Consider the following 19441-nt stretch of genomic DNA (forward strand, 5'->3'; position numbering starts at 1 on the left):
TGATGTTTTCCCATCCCCTTCTAATCTGAGCCCCAAGACTAGGTTAAGTTAAGAATGAAAAATGAAGCCTGCAAAGTGAATGGTGAGCTGCTATCCTTCTTACCAGTGAGGGGCTAAATGAATAATTTCTTTTAAAAGGATCAGCACAAAGCTGGCTCCTCTGAAGCCGAGGTTAAAGATGTCCCAAATGTCTAACTTTTCCAAGCTGCTGTACCACTCTGTTGTCTCAATATCAACTGATCCCCCTCCTCGCAGGACTTCCCCTCCCGTTTTTGGGTTCTGAAATTTGTGCAGTGACTCACAGAACTCATGAACCATACTTGGTTAAGTGGTTTATTAGGGAAGTAACAGGGTACAACTCGGGTTTGGGATAACTTGGAAGGAACAGGAACAGCAACTAAGGATGTAATTCCTCGTTCAGGACAGCTTTCTGCCCTGTCCCTTGGCCCCGCTGGGGGTCTTCTGCCACTGGGGCCTGCTGGGCCTATCCTACTGCCAGGCCCTGTTAGGTGCCTTCTCAGGGAAGTATTAATACCTCTAAGCTCCATGGGCCAGCAAGCCCCACCACAGCTGTGCCCATCTCCCGATTCCTGCTATCTTGTGCTGCCATCTCTCGCTGTCTTCCGTGTTACAGCCCCTCTCTTTCTCTCTCTCTCCCTTTAAGCCTAGTGGGATGGCAGAACTGGCCAATCCCCTCATAAATGTTCCATATACCTTTTTGCATGGTCCCACCCCCACAAGGGTGCTGTGTACCTTATTTACATTATTAGCAAGCTGTCCAATCCCCTTGGTGTTCCACAAGCACCTCATTTGCATAGCCCAACCTAGTCATTTGGTGGGAGTTACAAAACCGTGGCTGTATAAAATTAACCCATCTCACCAAAGGGCTCATCGTCTCTCGGGTACAAACAAGCCCTCTCTATCTGGGCCTGGAGTTAAAGGCACACTTTGGCCAGGCTCGATGTGACTTTATCTTCCAATACTGAGATTGAACACTATCTTAGTTAGCTACTGTATTTTCACAAATAATGCGCTCACATAGATAATGCTCATGCACACATACAATACGCATAGCACGCCTAGAAAAATGCATGAGGGGGTTGCATGGTTGGCTCCCCACTGCAAAAAAAGTATAACATGCACACTGTTACAGTAAAAACATGGTAGTGCTGGTCTAACAGAAATACCACAAGTGGACAGTTTTCACAAACAAATAAATCTATTTTCTCAGAGTTTAGAGGCTGGGAGTCCAAATTCAGGGTGATGGTTCTAGGGGAAGGCTTTCTCTCTTCTGTTGACTCTGGTGAAAGGTCCTTGTCTCTTCTGAGCTTCTGTTCCTGAAAGACCTTCGTGTGGATTGGCACGTCTCTGCCCAGTCAGTTTTTGCTCACTTGCTTAATCCTTTTGTATCTCAAAAGATATTAACTCAAGATAGACCCTATACTAATCCTGCCTCATTAATGTAACAAAGACAACCCTTTCCCAGATGGGATTATAAGCACAGGCATAGAGATGAGGATTTACAACACATATTCTTGGGGGCACAATTCAATCCATAACAGACATGTCACAGTAACCTTCGGGTTTCCGGGATCACTGATGATGCTGAGGTTGACACGTGGAGCCTTCTGGCTGAGATTGTACACTTTAAGTATCGAAAGCAACCCAGATGATTGTTGGGTAGACTGAGTCAATCTGCCAAATAAGTTTATTTATTCAAGTCACCCCATGTTGAACAGATGATATTGCTGGGACAGACAGATGACAAGAAACTTTTAATCACTGTGTCCTAAAGTATATGTTTGGCTCTGGCTTGACGAGGAGGAAGCTGAATGATGACAGTTATTTGTGAATCCCCTGAGTGCCTTGTCTTACAAGGGTGGCATGATGTCTTCCAGACCGCAGCAAAGCCGAGATGGATTTGAAGGAGCTGAGCGAGTCAGTCCAGCAGCAGTCCACCCCCGTCCCGCTCATCTCCCCCAAACGACAGATTCGCAGCAGGTTCCAGCTCAATCTCGACAAGACGATAGAGAGTTGCAAAGCACAATTAGGTATGTCTTTTGGTTTGCTTGCTTTTAATGTTGTTGTTCTTTGTAGGAATACTACTGGGATGAAATAAGGATTGGATCCTGGCTGCTCATAGCATCTTCCTTAACCTTGTCATGTTTGTTCAATTAAAACATATTTCCACTTGTGGCAAACTGTTTCAGGTTTTCTAGCTAGTTATTCAGAAAGGCCCTTTGAATTCATCAGAGTTTGTTAGTAGAAGCAGTCTGAGAACTAGAGGTGCAGGTGGTAAGAAGGCTTCAAAGCGTAAAGAGCCTCCCTAGTTTGCCTCTCTTCTCCCTCTCTGCACACATCAGTGTCTGAACATCAGTATGTGTATGTGTGTCCCACGAGGACCCAACACGAAACCCTGCCCCTCCAGACTGGGCCAGTCCCACCTGGCAGGCCTTCCTGCATCTGTACCTGTTGCTCCCTTCTCTTCCCTGTGCTGCCTGCGTTCATACTGCCTACCTGAATCCTGCCCCTCCTTCAGGCTGAGCTCAGGCCTTGCCCCTCCAGGAAGTCTGCCCTGACTGCTTTTCCCACCTGCCTGCCTCCTGTGGTACCTATTGTTCAGAAGCATCAGTGGTCCCTTTGGCTGGGGGTGTCCATCCCAATCTAGACTGGAAGCTCTTTGAGGACAAGGACTTTGTTGTATAAGGATTTGCCTTCTTCAGGGTACTAGGTGTTGTGCACATAGCAGATGCTCTGGAATATTTGTTGAATAATTAAAGAGATTAAAAAAAAAGAGATAGGGAGTATTTATTAAGATGTGGGGAACAGCTGGGCCTCAGGAGATAGAGCCATTCTGAGGTGGTGTTTACTGTAGGTCTGCAGGTGTTCTGGACCTTCCAGTGAGAAAGGAGCTGTAGTTAGGGGTCACTTGGGGTTGTACAGAGGAGCTCCTTCCTTGTTGGATGTCCTGTTTAGTGAGAACATTGAGTGGCCTGGATGAAATTTGTCAGGTTGTTGAAATACCCCTCTTGGGTCATTTCATGCAGCTGGCTAACTCCTTGATTTATTGTTGTTAATAAGAATTTTAATATTACCAGTTACTGAGTGGTTCCAGTGCACCCTGCTCTATGCTAAGCACTGTGTGTATATTGTTCCATCCATCCCATTTTGCAGATGGAGACACTGAGACTCAGAGAGGTAGGTCACTCATTTAGGGCCATATAGCTTATTAAAAAAGAGGAGCTGGGGTTTTGAACTTCACGCTTTCCTAGCACATGTGTGGTCATACTTGTCTTTATTGTGTCTGACCCTTAGGTACCGGTAGCATAAGCCTTAGGACCCAGATATTATACCAGATTTTTATATTTTGATTTTTCGTACCTTTGGGCCCTGGCAGAGGCAGATATAATTGACTGATAATTTGGCTGGTCTCCAGTGCAGCTGGGCTACTCATGGCTCTTGCCCTTTTGCGAGTTGTCTCTTCAGTGAATCCGGGTCTGGGCAGTGACCCCCGCTCCTAGGCCATGTGGTGATGACTTCTCTGGAACAAAGACTGTACGAAGAGTGGATTGGATCTTCCTGCTCTCAAAATTTTAGGATACAGTATTATTTACCTATAGCCTGGTGACTCTTGACACATTACTGGGAATAGGAAACATAAATGGGTTAAATGGACCTATTGTTAGAAATAATGCTTTGACCCATTTGTATGTATGTGGGGGGTGTGAAACACCTGCCTCTTGTAGTTTCCCGTTTTGGTAGAGACAGAGCCTTGCCTCTTGACTCCACTCTAAGTGGAAGAGCAGTGCAGATGCAATGGCAGTTGCCTGCAGGGAGTAGGAGGGAGGGCTGGGCATCCGACTCACCTGCAGAGTACGTGCCTTCCTACAGGGGGCAGCAGCTTCTCGGCTTCCGCCAGCTCTTGGCTTGCAGGAATGTGACCCATGTGGCCAGATCTGCTCTTTGAAGAGAAGCACACCGTCTTGATTCCTGTGTGAATTGTCCTGATTTGTGAATGCGGGCAAAATTTAAAATGGATTTTTGAATTAAATTCAAAATTAAAAAGCAAAACAAAAAAATACTCTGTGGACCAAACCACTGCTTCCCAAATAAAACATGTCTGCTGGCCAGATGCGGCTTGTGGGTTGACTTTGCAAACTCTGCTTTAAGGCTTTGCCTTAGTTCTTTAAGCCCTAGACACGTGACTAAAGTAACTTCACCACATTGGGAGCAAGTGGGGAGAGCACTGGGTAGGGGGCAGGAGCCCAGGGTTCTGGTCTTGCCTCTGTCTGGGTTTTCTTTGTGTCTTAGGACAACTAATTTCTCAGGGTCTCCATTTTCTAATCTGTAAGATGGATCGGTTTTAACGGCTCATCTCTGGTGCTCCCTTCTAGCCCTTCCATTTTCTGTATCAGAATTATTACCAACATTGCAAAGGTTTAGTGCTGTGTAAATTTAATGTTGCCAGTTTCCACGTCTTATCTGAATGTTAATAACTGAAATCTTCTCCAAATACAAGTTCATTCATCAGCTGTAGTCAGTTGCAGCTTCAGTTCATGCTAACCTCACCAGGCCAGTGTGATGTGATATGAAATGTTTTTTATTCCGGCATTTGGCGTGGAAAATGTTTGCGTTTTGGGTCCTGCTTTTTATTTTGTGAGTACGCCACATGCTGGGTTTTCTCTTTGAATTTAGGCATAAATGAAATCTCAGAAGATGTTTATACGGCCGTAGAGCACAGCGATTCAGAGGATTCCGAGAAGTCAGATAGTAGCGATAGTGAATATGTCAGTGATGAGGATCAGAAGTCCAAGAATGAGCCAGAAGATGCAGAAGACAAAGAGGGGAGTCAGATGGACAAAGAGCCATCTGCTGTCAAAAAAAAGCCCAAAGTGACAAACCCAGTGGAGTTGAAGGAGGAGCTGAAAAGCACATCACCAACCAGCGAAAAGGCGGACCCAGCAGCAGCCAAGGAAAAGACAAGTCCTGAGCCTGAGAAGGATTTTCCAGAAAAAGCAAAACCTTCACCTCACCCCACGAAGGATAAACTCAAGGGAAAAGATGAGACGGATTCCCCAACAGTGCATTTGGGCCTGGACTCCGATTCAGAGAGCGAACTTGTCATAGATTTAGGAGAAGACCATTCTGGGCGGGAGGGTCGAAAAAATAAGAAGGAACCCAAAGAGCCATCTCCCAAGCAGGATGGTAAGTTACTATATCAGTTTGCAGTTTCTTAATTTGGCTTAGAATTCCACCTTGCGTCTGTGTCATCAGTGGTTATGGGACCCTCTAACCCCATTGAGGGCTAGTGCAATGCTGTAATGGGTTTAAGGTCAATTTGCTAGTTCCTGAAGAGGACCAGGATTTAAACCTGGCCCTACCCACCTTTTACCTGTTCAGTAGTCACCCAGCAAGATTGCTTTTAAACTCATAAAAAGAAGTCTTAGAAAACGCTAGTTGCTTTTAATGGTTATTTTTTTCGCCTAAGCAACTTCGTTTCCAATATGTTCACACAATTCTCTAAGTGACTGTCAACGTGTAGACAGTTGACAAGGCTCAAATTGTTACAAGTGCTCAGATCAAAGTGTTCATGAGTTCAGCATCCCTTTTCTCTGTGCGACCCAGACATGTCTATGTGCATTTTCTTAGTGGAACGTGAAACCATTTGAGTAGGTGGTACCAGAATCGGGTGCTGAATGGCAGGTTCCTGAGCACTGTAGACTGGAGGGCTATTGTATGGTAGGTACCGGGATTGGTCTCCCACCATGCAGGCTGACCTGAGTCCAGGCTTTCTTAACTCCAGCACTATAGACATTTGGCACCAGATAATTCTTTGTTGTGGGATGCCGTCGTGTGCGTTAGATGATGTTTAGTGGCATCTCTGGCCTCTACCCCCTAAATGCCAGTAACACCTGCCAAATCGTGACTTAGTAACGTCTCTACATTACCAAACGTCCTCTCCAGGACAAAATCTTCCCCAATTGAGACCTGCTGCCTGAGTCTCAGAATTCCCCCCATTGCTTGTTATATTGAGCCAGCAGTGGCTGCCCTCAAGCCTAACATAGCCCAGGCATGTTGGCAAACTCTTCAGAATGTGCGAGTAAATTGAAAGGGTATCCTTCCAATTGACAAAGTAGTAAACAAATTTTTCAGTTGGCAGGTGGGTGGTGAGGATATTCCAACATGCCCAGGAAAGGTATTGAAGAATTGAGGGCCCAAGAAAAAATGTTGCATAATGACAAATTAGATGTTATAGCCATAAAATGTTATGTTCTTATAATAATGAAAGGGATAACCACGTTTAATTTTTGACTCTGCCTAACTTCTGACAGGTGCCAACTTTTCAACCAAACACTTGAGTAAGGCGCGGTCTGTGTGCTTTGGGGACTCCCTAGCCTAGTGGCTAAAGCGAGTCAGGGATGGGCCTTGAGAATTGTTTCAGCTGTGGCTGTTTCCTACCTGGGCAGCTCTGGAACCTGAATTGTACTGGAGAGAGGATTCCTTCAGTTTTGCAAAAGAGAATGGAGTGTCTTCTGGATGATGGGTTGGAGAGAGAGAGAGGCTAATGAAGTGGGGCAAGGAGGAGTAGAGCACCCATTTCATTGTCCCTGAGCCCACCTCTCAGATTTATGGGCGGCCTCTGGAGACGCAGATTATGTTGTGGATTGGGGTTTGGAGGGGGACGCCTCTGATGTTACAGAGAACGACAGAACTAGTATTTATGCCATGATCGTGAGAATTTTGGGGTATAGATGACAGGGCTCCTGTGAATGACATATTCATACTGTTCTTTCTTTCTGGAACAGATCTTTAGATTAATTGATTTTTTTTTTTATGCTTCGTCCTCTTCCAGGAGATTTGCAACAGATGAATAAGAGTACGTAACCATGAAATAAGATGTAAATGAGTAAGTCAGCATAAAAGGAAAGTGAAGGTAGAATAGTGAGCGGTCTTAGGAAAGCTTCTATGCATAAGTGTATACCGTTACGGTCTCAGACTTGTCAAACTTCTAATATGGCTCTGAGCTTCCTAGCAAAGTAAAAAGGGAAACATAGTCCTTTAAAAGAGCTCATATTTTCCAAAAAAAAGGAATTCCAGTTGATTAAAAGAAGTAGAGCTCTTTCTCTTGTTGATGTCTAAAGGAAATTTCTCCAGGAGGCCCTCGTGAAAGAGAGACCTTGAGTGAATGAGCGGAAGATCTGATTCTGAAACAATTTGGTTAGGGCAGCTTCCCCAGGGGTTGGGGCAAGATGGAATAATCTTAAATCCAGAGCTCCCTGATGGTGGTTTGGGTCTTGAAGAAGTGGCTTTGTGTCTGACTCTGCAGTTGAACATGTCTTCAATGATGGGAAGGACATTTTGGAGTTGTGTGAGGTGACCTCAGACTTCCCTTCAACTAGGGATGCAGCTTCTGCATACCATGTGAAGTCTCAGTTGTTGTTAAATGCCGTTGAGTCGCTTTTGACTCATAGTGACCCCATATGACAGAGTAGAACCGCCCCATAGGATTTTCTTGGCTGTAATCTTTATGGGAGCAGATAGCCAGCTCTTTCTCCTGCAGAGCTGCTGGGTGGGTTTGAATTGCCAACCTTTCAGTTAGTAGCTGAGCACTTAAGCATTGTATCACCAGGGTCCCTTCCTCGGTACAACACTTTTTATAGGTGATGATCTCAGAACAGAGGTGAAGGGACTGTTTTCAGAGGCTTTTTTGCTATGCTTACTTCGTAATGTCAGTAATTTCCATTCTTTTCCAAAGAGTAGCTGAATTCTTTTCTTGAAAAGTGTTTTATTTGTATACAAGACAGTGACAAACTCCAGAACAATTATTAAGTTCATTTGATGGGGTGGCTTCTGGGGTGCTGACCCTTTAAGAAATTCACCTTTTATTTCTGTTAGAGGTGACTAATTATATACTTGAAATTTCTAGGACAGTTAGAATTTCCCATAGCCTGTTTTTGCTCCAAAAATGATCAGAATACCCTAGAAATTAAAATCTTGTAGTGTCTAAATGATATCCCCAAAGACTGTACTTCAAGTCTGGAATCTTTTCCGATTGCACAGCCCAGTTTTTCATTGGGAAAATGGAGCCACCCAGACTGCCGCCAAGCAGTAGCCCATTTGCATAGCTGGCTGTTTGTTTTTGTAAATCAGCAAACAGATAACGATCTTCTTGGCATTGCCCTTTGCCCAAACCTGTTACCTTCAGGTCGATTCTGACTCACAGTGACCCTACAGGACAGAGTAGAACTGCCCCATAGGGTTTCCAAGGCTGTAATCTTTACGGAAGCAGACTGCCTTATCTCCTTCCCATGGAGCTGTTGGTGGGTTAGAACCACTGAGCCAAGCGCTTAACCTAGGCTAAAAAAAAAAAAAAACCCCAAAACCCGTTGCCATTGAGTAGGTTCTGACTCATAGGGACCCTGTAGGACAGAGTAGAACTGTCCCATAGGGTTTCCAAGGAGCGCCTGGTGGATTTGAACTGCTGACCTTTTGGTTAGCAACCGTAGCTCTTAACCACTGCACCACCAGAGTTACCTAACCTAGGCTAGCTAATGTTAGTTAACGACAACCACACAATAACAATATATATATGTTTTGCAGAGAAGGGAGGCATTGAAGGGAGCATCTGTAGGTTAGAAACCCTACTGGGGGACTTCCGTTTGCCCAGCCATTAGAAGAACCAAATTTAAGGCCTCCTTCTGCACCTGGAAGGGGCAGGGACTACACCCAGTACTAGGCAGGGCCCCCTAGGAAGGACGGGGGCTTCTCACCGCAGGACGAACTCCCGTTCAGTCCTCAGCGCTCTTGCCTACAAGCTTGGCTGAACTCTCCTCGGGAAGACCATCAGGGTCAGCCAGAACCACCGAGAAAGCTTTTTAACACCCTGAGACAGTACAGTCAGCTTATCTGCTCCTCTCCCCTGGCTTCCCAGAACTGTTAAAACTTACTGAAAATGTTCCCTGGAGTAATCAAGTTTATCTTTTCTGGGTGATAGAAGTCTAAAAAGACAGGCAATAGTCTTTTCATAAAGCAAATGATGTCAGGGGGTAACCTCTAAAACCAGGGGTGCTGACTTGCACAGGTATTTTGTGTGTGTTCCTGGGCATCCTCTCTGGGGGAAGTGATAACAGGACCCCCCTTTTACAAACCATCACTCACGTGGTCATCCGTCCAAGCTGCTCAGTGCTTCCGGCTCTAACCTGCCTTCCGGCCACTCCTCACTGCCTGCCCTAACTTGCCTGAACATGTCTTGGCTCATGCTGTTTGTTCCCTTCCAGATTCTCTGCCTATTGAAATCCCCTTCCCTCCCTTCATAGCCTAGCTCCTCCAAGAAGACATAGTCCATATGGAAGTGGTTTTCAAACTTGAGTCCTTCACATTTGTTAGTTTTGTCATTTCCAAGTCCTGTTTTGTGTAACTACTGACTTTTATTTTATTTTTTAAATCAGCTCACTCTTTAAAAAAAAATTTACACTGATTTTAGATATTAACTTGATTACCATAAAATAGAAAAACCAGTGTTGTGTGCTATCCATAGAAGATGGTGGCAGGAATAAATTAAAAAACAAAACAGAACAGAACACCAGTGTGACTAAATTCTGGATAAGTGCCATGTGTTGCAGAAAATTCTGGCTTGGGGCCCACTCCCTTTGTTGAAAAGGAGGAAACTCTAGTGTTAGTCTATGAGGCTACATCAACACCACCCTGAGACTTCGTCCCCAAGGGAATCGGGAGGCAGAAAAAGGATACTTCTTTTTAGGGGTGATTCAGTGTTATTCCGTCCTTTGGCCATTTTCTCCTTGAACTATCTTGGGAATTCTAGTTCTTTGGGATATGCGGTTTACAGGGTTCCTAGCCAAATGGTTTCTCTTAATCTCTGGTTGATTCGCCCAGGCCTTTCTCAAGGTACTTTTACCAAATTCTAACTTGTTGCGCTTGAAGCGATTCTGCTTATCTATCTGCCTTGTCCACTAGTTAGTGGGATCCTTGAGGGTAGGGTCTAGGCCTTGTCCACCTCACCCCCGACAGCCTTGAGCTGTGCCTCAGAGGTGAGGACATCTCAATAAAGGGAGGGGCAGAGGTGCTGCCAAAGGGAGAAGGCGCTTCCCCATCAGGGGGGCTCTGAGTTTGTTCCATCTTCCTGGCCTTGGTTGGCTTCACCCAGAATTTGCTGGTGTAGACTCTGCAGTTGAACCTGAGTCAAATCCATCTTTTGTTTGTTTCTCTTACGCGTTGGCTTTAGTTGTAGGTAAAGCTCCACCATCCACTACGGCAGCAGGCAGCCAGTCTCCCCCTGAGACGCCGGTCCTCACCCGCTCTTCCTCCCAAACCCCCACGGCTGGTGTCACAGCCACCACCAGCACGACGTCCACAGTCACAGCCCCAGCCGCCACCGCCGCCGCCACGGGAAGCCCAGTGAAAAAGCAGAGGCCGCTCTTACCGAAGGAGACTGCCCCGGCTGTGCAGCGGGTCGTGTGGAACTCATCAAGTAAGTTTCAAACGTCCTCCCAAAAGTGGCACATGCAGAAGATGCAGCGTCAGCAGCAGCAACAGCAGCAGCAAAACCAGCAGCAGCAGCCTCAGTCTTCCCAGGGGACGAGATATCAGACCAGACAGGCTGTGAAAGGTACCGAGCCTCCCCTTCTCTTCTCCGTGGGCCTGCTTCCTTTTTGCCACATCCACAGGAGAAAAATCGTTGTTGCATTTTTTTTCTTTCTTTTTTTTTTTTTTTTTAAAAGTTCCCGTTTGTTTCTTGGCCATTGAATTCTGAAAGCCCTAAACATTCCATGTGGCATGGCTTTTAAAAATTATTTTTGTAACTTTTTTTTTTATTCTTTTTTTCATTTTATAAATAATACATGCGTATATTCTCCTTTAAATGGGATGAACTAGTGACATAAAAGTCTGTTGTCCCTATTGAACAACCATCTCATTCTTCTCCCTATGTCAGAGGCCCCTATTATCAGTTTGTTGTACACTCTTAAAAACTCTACTATGCATGTATGCATATATATTTATATATATGTGACCCCATAAAATACTATTTTTCTTCCTTTTTCTTTTTAAAAAACATTAAAATGGTACCATACCTGTTTTTTCATTCATCAGCATGTTTTGGAGGTCTGTCCATGTCAGTGCATACAGCTGTACCTTGTTCTTTTGAACTGCTGCCTAGTATTTCAGAGTTATTTAATAAAGCATTTCCCTACTGATGGGCATTGAGTTTTCTTGCAGATTTTTCCTGTTGTAGACAGAGCTGCAGTGAACATCTTTGTATAACCTTCCTTGTGCACATGAGTGAACCTCTTGAGATTCTTTTGGAAAGGGTACAGGGTGAAAAGATGGTAGTGAAGGGTCACCTTAGTAACCAAGGATTAGCCACATACAGAAGATGAACCAGCACCAAGAACCAGTTGGTGAAGTTGTGGAACCAAAATTCCTCCCAGCCATGCTGTAGGCTCCATCTGGAGCTGATGTAAGGCCAAACAAAGTACTGATCTGGACCAGTTTGTCCAGTTTTTGTGAGCATTGATCTTGGTCATTCTATGACGAAGCCTGCATCAAGATCCTTGGAGGTTGGGCTTCATGATGGCAGCTCTTGAGTGTGATGCAGAAGGACTCTTAAGAGTAGAAGGAGGATATGAGATTGAAAGGTAGCAAGATCTTGGAACGGCCCCCACTGAAACTCTTTAGAGATTTGGGAGAGGGAAGACTCTTTGAAAGATTGTAGAGGCAATGTTGAAGTACAGGCGGTCCCCAGGTTATGAATGTCCTCCTTATAGTCAATTTGGCCTTGCCCTTTTAAATGTTACGTAAATTTGCCCTCACTTTGAAACGATTGAACAAACTCCTACTATCGAACCAACCCCCAGCCCAATGGCCATCGAGTCAATTCCGACTCATAGCAACCCTATAGGACAGAGTAGAACTGTCCCATACGGTTTCCAAGGAGTGGCTGGTGGATTTGGACTGCCGACCTTTTGGTTAGCAGCTGTAGCTCTTAAACCACTGTGCCACCGGGGCTCCCAGCCAACCCGTACTCAAAACAAATTCTTGATCACAGTCACCCTTACTTGCTGCACGTGCAGCTCAGATCATTGAAAAGGCTCTGAGCCTTTTCTTGTGCTAAAGTAAAGCTAAAGAAGAACCAAATGCATGTGTTAACTAAGTTACAAATTTGATTTAAAGGCACAGTTGGGAATAGATCTCGTTTGTGACCCAGGGAATGCCTGTACAGTTGAATTGACCTTTCCATTTAAAGGTTGTTGGGGCCAGAGATGAATCCAGGATACTTGAAATTGGGATGCCCAATTCCAATTTCAGGTCTCCATGCCCTATATGCATTCTGAGGCTTCCCCAGTGGAATTCAGGTATTAGCAAGAAAGAGGTCATTGATGGTACATTTCTCAATTGCCAGGATGTCTTGAAAGTAGAGAAGCTCACAGGATCTGTATTAGTGGCTTTGCTTCCTCACTACAGCTTTGTGCTGGGACAAGCGTGTCCCACAATGGCGGGGTAACCAGAATCCTTTGCTTTTTAGCTGTCCAGCAGAAGGAGATCACACAGAGCCCATCCACGTCTACCATCACCCTGGTGACCAGCACACAGTCATCGCCACTGGTCACCAGCTCGGGGTCCACAAGTACCCTTGCATCTTCAATCAATGCCGACCTACCCATTGCCACTGCCTCAGCCGATGTTGCCGCAGATATCGCCAAGTACACTAGCAAAGTGAGTGGAAAGGAGCAAGTGCTACCATGGAGACAGGCAGGTGCCCAGCAGGAAGTCGAAGGATCAGCTTCCTGATGGGAACCATTAATGCTGTAACTTTGCAGGTTTTTAGGGTACTTCATGGGGAGGGGCAGCCCTGTTCTTACAGAGGATCTTTAAGACAGGATTCTTCGATTTGGGTCCAAGTTGGATAAACAGAGAAGTGTAGAATGGACTGAATCTTAGTCTGAGTGGGTTTAGATTCTAAAGTCAGTACATAAATTGAAATAATGTGTAATCAGAAGTACCTTCCAGAATTGAAGTCAAATTCATTAAGGACAGGTTTTCCTTAAGTAAAAGAGTCCTGGTGGCACAGTGGTTAAGTGTGCTTGGCTGCTAACCGAAAGGTTATCGTTTTGAACCCACCGGCCACTCTGTGGGAGAAGGAGTGTGGCAGTCTGCTTCTGTAAAGATTTACAGCCCTGGAAACCCTGTAGGGGGCAGTTTTGCTCTGTCCTGTAGGATAGCTGTGAGTTGGAATTGATTCAGTAACAACGGGTTTTTGTTTTCCCTAACCACTGAAATTAAATTGCCACTTCCTCGGTTGACAGCCTACCAGGAGGGTTGGTTTGTATTTAGGGGCCATATGGAACAAAAGCTATAAATCTTTGTGTATGAGACTTGCAGGGTAAGGTACGCATATTGATTGCCCAGGAGCCAAGATGGTCTGTGGGCCACTAGTGGACCCATCCTTTCACCCAACTTGTCTGCTTTCTGGGCATGCTCCTCATTGACCTACTGAATTAGCATTGACTTAATATTTTATTTAAATGGACTCAGCTAAAGAACTTAAATAAATGAAGCTAACCTAATTGGATGCTGTTTCTTGTCGAGGCTTGTGGCCTAAGTCCCATTTCCTTTTGTTAAAAAGGTAGATTGGCATGAAGGTGTTGAAGACAGTAGCACCAAACTGAGACTTTCTTCCTAACATGATCTGCAGGATGAAAAGAGAGTTGAAAGGGGGTAGTTTTTTCATGACTGATCTAAGGAGGTTTCTAGTATTGCCTTAAATTATCTCTTTTTCTACTTGAAATCACCTCTTGTATCACCCTCCAGTGACTTAGGCCAAGCTCTTTATTTATAGATGGAAGTACTGAGGCCTGCTGAGTGGACTTGGCCCGTGGTATGCACTGAGCCATTTCCCTCAGCTCATGCAGCCATTTTTATTCCATTACCTTCTGCCGACCCCTTTATTCTTCCAGCAAAATCGAGGAGAGAGACCTTTTTGAAAGACTTTTCTTTGCAGTTAAGAAAATGCACATGGCGACATTTTGGGGGGCTGATGGAACCTTCCTAACTCTGAGGTGACCTGGAATTGAAGACCCAGATTTGTGTGTTTTGACAGAAGGCTGCTCCTTAATAATGTTGAGTTCTTTGCTATATTTGGATGTAAAAGGAAAAGCCAGTCCAGAGATTCATGATTTCTTTAAAATGGAATGTAACCATTGCATTAGTAACATATTGAATTTCATCTCCTTTCTAAAGTTTTCTTATAAAACACTTGAGCTTTAGGTTTTTCAATTGACATGGTGGTATGGTTGGATAAGGAGGCCCAAAAAGAAGGACCGATGATGGTGAAGCCTTATAAAGCACAGTGGATTTTTGCTGGAAGTGTCTCATGTTGCCCTCACAGCGAGCTGGGAGCGGAAATTTCAACAGATTCTTTATTCCCTTTGCTCCCATTTTGGGCTAGTTTTTTTTTTTTTTTAGGAGGAATTTGACAGCAGGCAATTACAAGCGCGTGTGGATTTTTTTTTCCTTGAAAAATAAGAACAGGTATTTCTTGTATGAACACCCACTCAGTGGCAGATACTGAACCAAAGTCTTAACATGATTTTCTCATTTAATCGGGGGCCTATAGTTATAATCTCCATTTCCTAAGTGGGGAAACTGAGGCTTGGAACATTTGAATCAGAGGAGGTAACAGTGGGAACAGGATTTATCCCACCTTCTTACTGTTAGGAGCAGACCAGAAAACATAGTCCATGCCAAGATCTGGATTGGTCTCTTGTCACCTCTTTCTCTTGTGATAGAGCAAAGGGGAGGGGAAGAAAATTCATCTGACAAATACATTCAGTAACTGAATATATGGGTGTGTGTTGTGTGGACTTCAGCTGATTTCACAAACTCAGTCATGCATTCAGGGGCCAGATAGTTAGAGAAGGAAGATGGGGAACCAACTAGGAAGGGCAGTGCCCTGACTAAAGGCATTAAAATAACAAACCAACTATATCCATACAAGGAAATAGTATTTACCAATAAAAAGGAATGAAGTACTGATACATATAACATGAATGGGCCTTGAGAAGGAAGCCAGCCACAAAGAACTGCATATTGTATGATCCCATTTATGTAAATGTTTAAAACAGGCAAACGTATAGAGACAGAAAGTAGGTTAGTTGTTGGCTAGGGGATGCGAAGATTGCGGAGTGAGGACTAAGGGGGAGCGAAACTTGTTATAGATGCACAACTCTGAATATAGTAACAACCACTGAGTTGAACTCTTCAAATGGGTGAATTATATAATACATGAATTATATCTCAAAACATTTTTTGTTTTTAAGGGAAAGGAAAAATAACAAATCAAGAAAATAATCCCTCCCTCGAATCACAACACATGGGGTCAAATTCTGACTCTCTAGTTTGAGCTTGTGACTGGAGAAATCAGCTTCAAGGGTGTCAAATGTTCCCCCAACGTAAGACAGGGCATTTGTGACTGATTCCTACACTGTTTTGTACCAGAGTTTCTCAGCCCTTGGCACTGTTGACATTTTGGACCATGTAATTCTTTGTCGTGGGGCTGTCCTGTGTATTGCAAGATGTTAAGCAACACCGCTATCCTCTACTGACTAGATGTGTCTGCAGGATACCCCCCTGTGACCCAGTTGTGACAACCAAAAGTGTCTTGGACACTTGCCAAATGTCCCATGGAAGCACAGTCACCCCCAATTGAGATTTTAGTGTCTGCCACCCAGAAAAGCCTTGGGAAAGTGATCACCTGAATTCTCTGTTTTTATCTTTCAGATGATGGATGCGATAAAAGGAACAATGACAGAAATATATAACGACCTTTCAAAAAACACTACTGGAAGCACAATAGCTGAGGTCAGAGTTTACACAGTGTTTCCTTATTTGCTAAGGGTATTTCAGGGGCTGCTGTAAAGATGGCACCATGTAGAGCTGTTCTGGAAGTCCTCCTAGCTCCTGGCTCGAGTCACTGGAGTGGCTCTGTGGATCTCAGTGGTTGGGGAAGGTATTTTTTCATTTAGCCAGATAGCTGGGGCTGTGGAGATAGATGCACCTTGCTTTATGTGATAATTTCAATTCTAATAGGACAAACCAAGAGCCACGTCAGACCCAGAGTTAACTCACTGGTGACCCTGGAAACCAATTCTTTTTGCTTCATATAAAACTGGCTCCTTAATCTTTTCTACGAATTTGGACTTTTTATACAAGTGATCCTTGTTGCCAGAGCATTTGTGTACTGGTTCTCCACAAGAAGGTGACTGCCCAGGAAAGAAAATGGTTCAGACGTTAAACCCTGTTGACACTCAGTAGACGTGAAGTATGAGCAAGAAGGAAATCTTTGTTGTTTAAACAAAACACATTAAAATAATCTACTCACGAATGAACCACTTATAAAAGTATACGTCACGAATGTCCCTCTTAGGCTAATTCACTACAGAGACGTAGTAGGTAGCTTGTCTGCTGGTTGCCTGTGTAGACTGTACAATATAAGCCAGGTGGGAATGGTTTGCCAGGTGCAAATACCAAGTGGCAGAATTTCTTGGCATCATTGAAAGTGATGTTGTAGAACTGGGAAAACTATGGAAAGCCATCGACCAGTTCAGACCTGGCAGGGTTAGAGCTGCACTCAGAAGAAGCAGAGAAAATTTTCAGGAAGGTTTTCTTCTATCAGGAAGAGAACCTGAAAGAAGGCTGTCTCTATTCAAAGAGGATACTTTGAATATAAAGAATTCAGAGAGCCTCTGAGAGAAACTGATGAATCCACTCTGTTGTGGAGTGAATTGTGTTCCCCCAAAATGTGTGTTGTAAATCCTAACCCCTCTACCTGTGGTTGTTGTCCCATTTGGGAGTGTTTTTTTTCATTGTTATAAGGAGGCAGTATTCGTTTAGGCTTGAGTCAGTCTCTTTTGAGATATAAAAAGAGCAGATTAAGTAAGCAGAGATGAGGGAAGATAGATGCCATGCCACGTGGAGATCACCAAGGAGCCAGAGGGGAGCGAGAGCCTTCCCCTGCAGCTGGTGCCCTGAATGTGGACTTCTAGTCCTCTAAACTGTCAGAAAATAACTTTGTATTGTTGAAGTCCACTCACTGTATTTCTGTTACAGCAGCACTTAGATAAACTAAGACACTCTAGAATCTATTTGCAAATATGACCCTTTTAATGATTATACTGGGGACGTCAAACAAGGAGGGAAACACGTTGCTTCAGGAAAATCTCTACCACCTTCCACCGTACTTCATTCCTTTTTGTTCATTTTAAGAGTTGGCGTGTGGTTGAAAGTACAAGGTCCATAGTGCAGCACCCGAAACCCTTGAGCCCACAGGGATGCCAGAACTGATTTTTAGAGAATATGCAGTCAGCCCCCCACAGTTTAAGATAGCATGTCCACAGAGTAACACAGGTTCTCTGTTTTGGCACTGTAGGCGTTCTGGATCGGAGAAATGTTTGTTGTGGAGGGCTGTCCTGTGCATTGTAGGATGTTTAGCAGTACCCTAGGCCTCTACCTGCTAGATGTCTATAGCACTTGCCAGTTATGACAACCTAAAATGTCTCCAGACATTGCCAGCGTTCCCTGTGAGGAGGGTGCAAAACTGCCCCAGTTGAGAACCACTGTGATAAACACTGTAGAGAGCTTCACATCAGCTCAGGTTGAGTTCATGTTCTTTCCCATTCATATGAGTTTAGCCCCACATTTATCCCTGCCGCCCCCACAATACCCTTTGGCTTTCAGAAGTGCTGGGCTTTCCGAACTTCAGGTGAATGGTAGGGAGCCCACCTATGTGTTAAAGGAAGAGGTAAAATAAAGCCAATCTTTGGTTTACTTTTTTCTTTTTAAACCAAAATTTCTAATCACATGTTATATTTATTATGAAAATTTGGTCTTTGTTTTCACCTTAAGTGGCTTTTCCTGTTGACAGTACTTCTTGGAAAAGATGGACTCTTTGTACTTTGTGTTCTGAGACAATGTCTTCTAGGAATTTGGGATAAACCACGGGCACCGACCTCTCAACTGTGGGAAGATGAGCCCAGACCTGTGCCGAGTGCATCTTTGCTTAGTGATATGACATTAACAACCCTTACAGCCGCAGGCTCTGAGTCTTGCTGGGAAACTGCTCCCAGACTAGCTTTGTGAGAGTCTTGCTGTCCCTTGTTTTAGATCCGAAGGCTGAGGATCGAGATAGAGAAGCTCCAGTGGCTGCACCAGCAAGAGCTCTCGGAGATGAAACACAACCTAGGTAAGGCCCACCTGGGTGGACCATCCAGCTGAAGGTTTTCGTGTGGACTTGGCGCCTCTGGAGTCAGGCCCAGATATGGATGGAGTCGCAGTGAGGCTAACGGGGTGTTCTTGTGAGGATGACACAGACTCCTGCAGAGGCTTATCTGGAGAAGCCAGTTGTCAGAGCAGGCACTGGTGGGAGCCCTCATTTCCTCTCTCCAAAATACCAGCGTCAGAACAACCAGAACACAGTCATGGAGAATGCTGACACATTGTAAACAAACAAACAAAAAGGGTAAACTAACGTCACTGAACGATTTGTGTGGAAATTGTCAAATGGGAACCTAAGTTACTGTGTAAATGTTCACCAAAACACAATAAAACATTAAAAAAAAAAAACACCAACGTGAAACCAAAATAATAACAGTAGCCGCTGCTCCTGCTTACTGAGCTGTTACTGTGTACCAGGAACTATTCTAAGTATTTTTTTGATAAATTAACTAATTTCATTCTTACAGAAACTTTATGTTAAAGGAGTCCATTATTCCAAGTTTCCAAGTGATGAAACTGAGGCACAGACAGGTTGAGGAAGTTGTTCAGGGTCATAGAGCTGTGGTTCAAGTACAGGCACCGTGCCTCCCTCACTTTGCCTCTTAAGCACGGCATGTTGAATATTTTAACAAATACTTGAGCAGTTCCTGTGTCCCCTGCACTGTGGAGAAAGCACCTCAGTGTCTACTTTGTCCGTCTTTGGGTTAGATTGACTGATTGAAGCTTTGGCCCACCATTCTGTGTAGATGTCTTTAAAGGCTTTTCCCCACAGGAAACCCTGGTGGCTTAGTGGTTAAGTGCTACGGCTGCGAACCAAAGGGTCTGCAGTTCAGATCCACTAGGCGCTCCTTGGAAACTCTATGGGGCAGTTCTACTCTGTCCTATAGGGTCGCTATGAGTCAGAATTGACTCGACAGCACTGGGTTTGGTTTGTTCCCCCCCCGCCCCGCAGAATCAGTTTTTTTCAGACCCTCATTTAGGCTCAGCTGTGGAGTTAGGATGCTGGAAACCATCAGACAGCTTTTGTTAGGGACAGTACTCAGGTGTACTTGCTCACCTGTGACATGTGTTTAAATCACACCTGCAGATTCAAACCCTTAAGGAGCCTATGGGTGGAGGGACTGAGTGGTCTGCTGCACCTTCGGTTGTGCTC

The 19441-nt window shown here is 44.5% G+C and overlaps 1 protein-coding gene across 26 annotated transcripts in view; it reads left to right on the forward strand.

The window, feature by feature from the left end:
- ZMYND8 (zinc finger MYND-type containing 8) overlaps positions 1-19441 on the forward strand; it is a 130313-nt gene that overhangs the window by 97297 nt on the left and 13575 nt on the right. For 17 of the 26 annotated variants that reach the window (XM_049868761.1, XM_049868762.1, XM_049868768.1 and 14 more), the window contains 6 exons: positions 1899-2051; positions 4696-5205; positions 10244-10627; positions 12542-12732; positions 15796-15876; positions 18178-18256. In XM_049868761.1, coding sequence (XP_049724718.1) covers positions 1899-2051; positions 4696-5205; positions 10244-10627; positions 12542-12732; positions 15796-15876; positions 18178-18256 — 1398 coding nt within the window. The remainder of the gene's footprint in view (positions 1-1898; positions 2052-4695; positions 5206-10243; positions 10628-12541; positions 12733-15795; positions 15877-18177; positions 18257-19441) is intronic. The other 9 variants (XM_049868769.1, XM_049868771.1, XM_049868775.1 and 6 more) reach the window with 2 other exon arrangements.

This window comes from Elephas maximus, chromosome 25 (assembly GCF_024166365.1).
Source record: "Elephas maximus indicus isolate mEleMax1 chromosome 25, mEleMax1 primary haplotype, whole genome shotgun sequence".
In the NCBI taxonomy this organism is placed as follows: Eukaryota; Metazoa; Chordata; class Mammalia; order Proboscidea; family Elephantidae; genus Elephas; species Elephas maximus.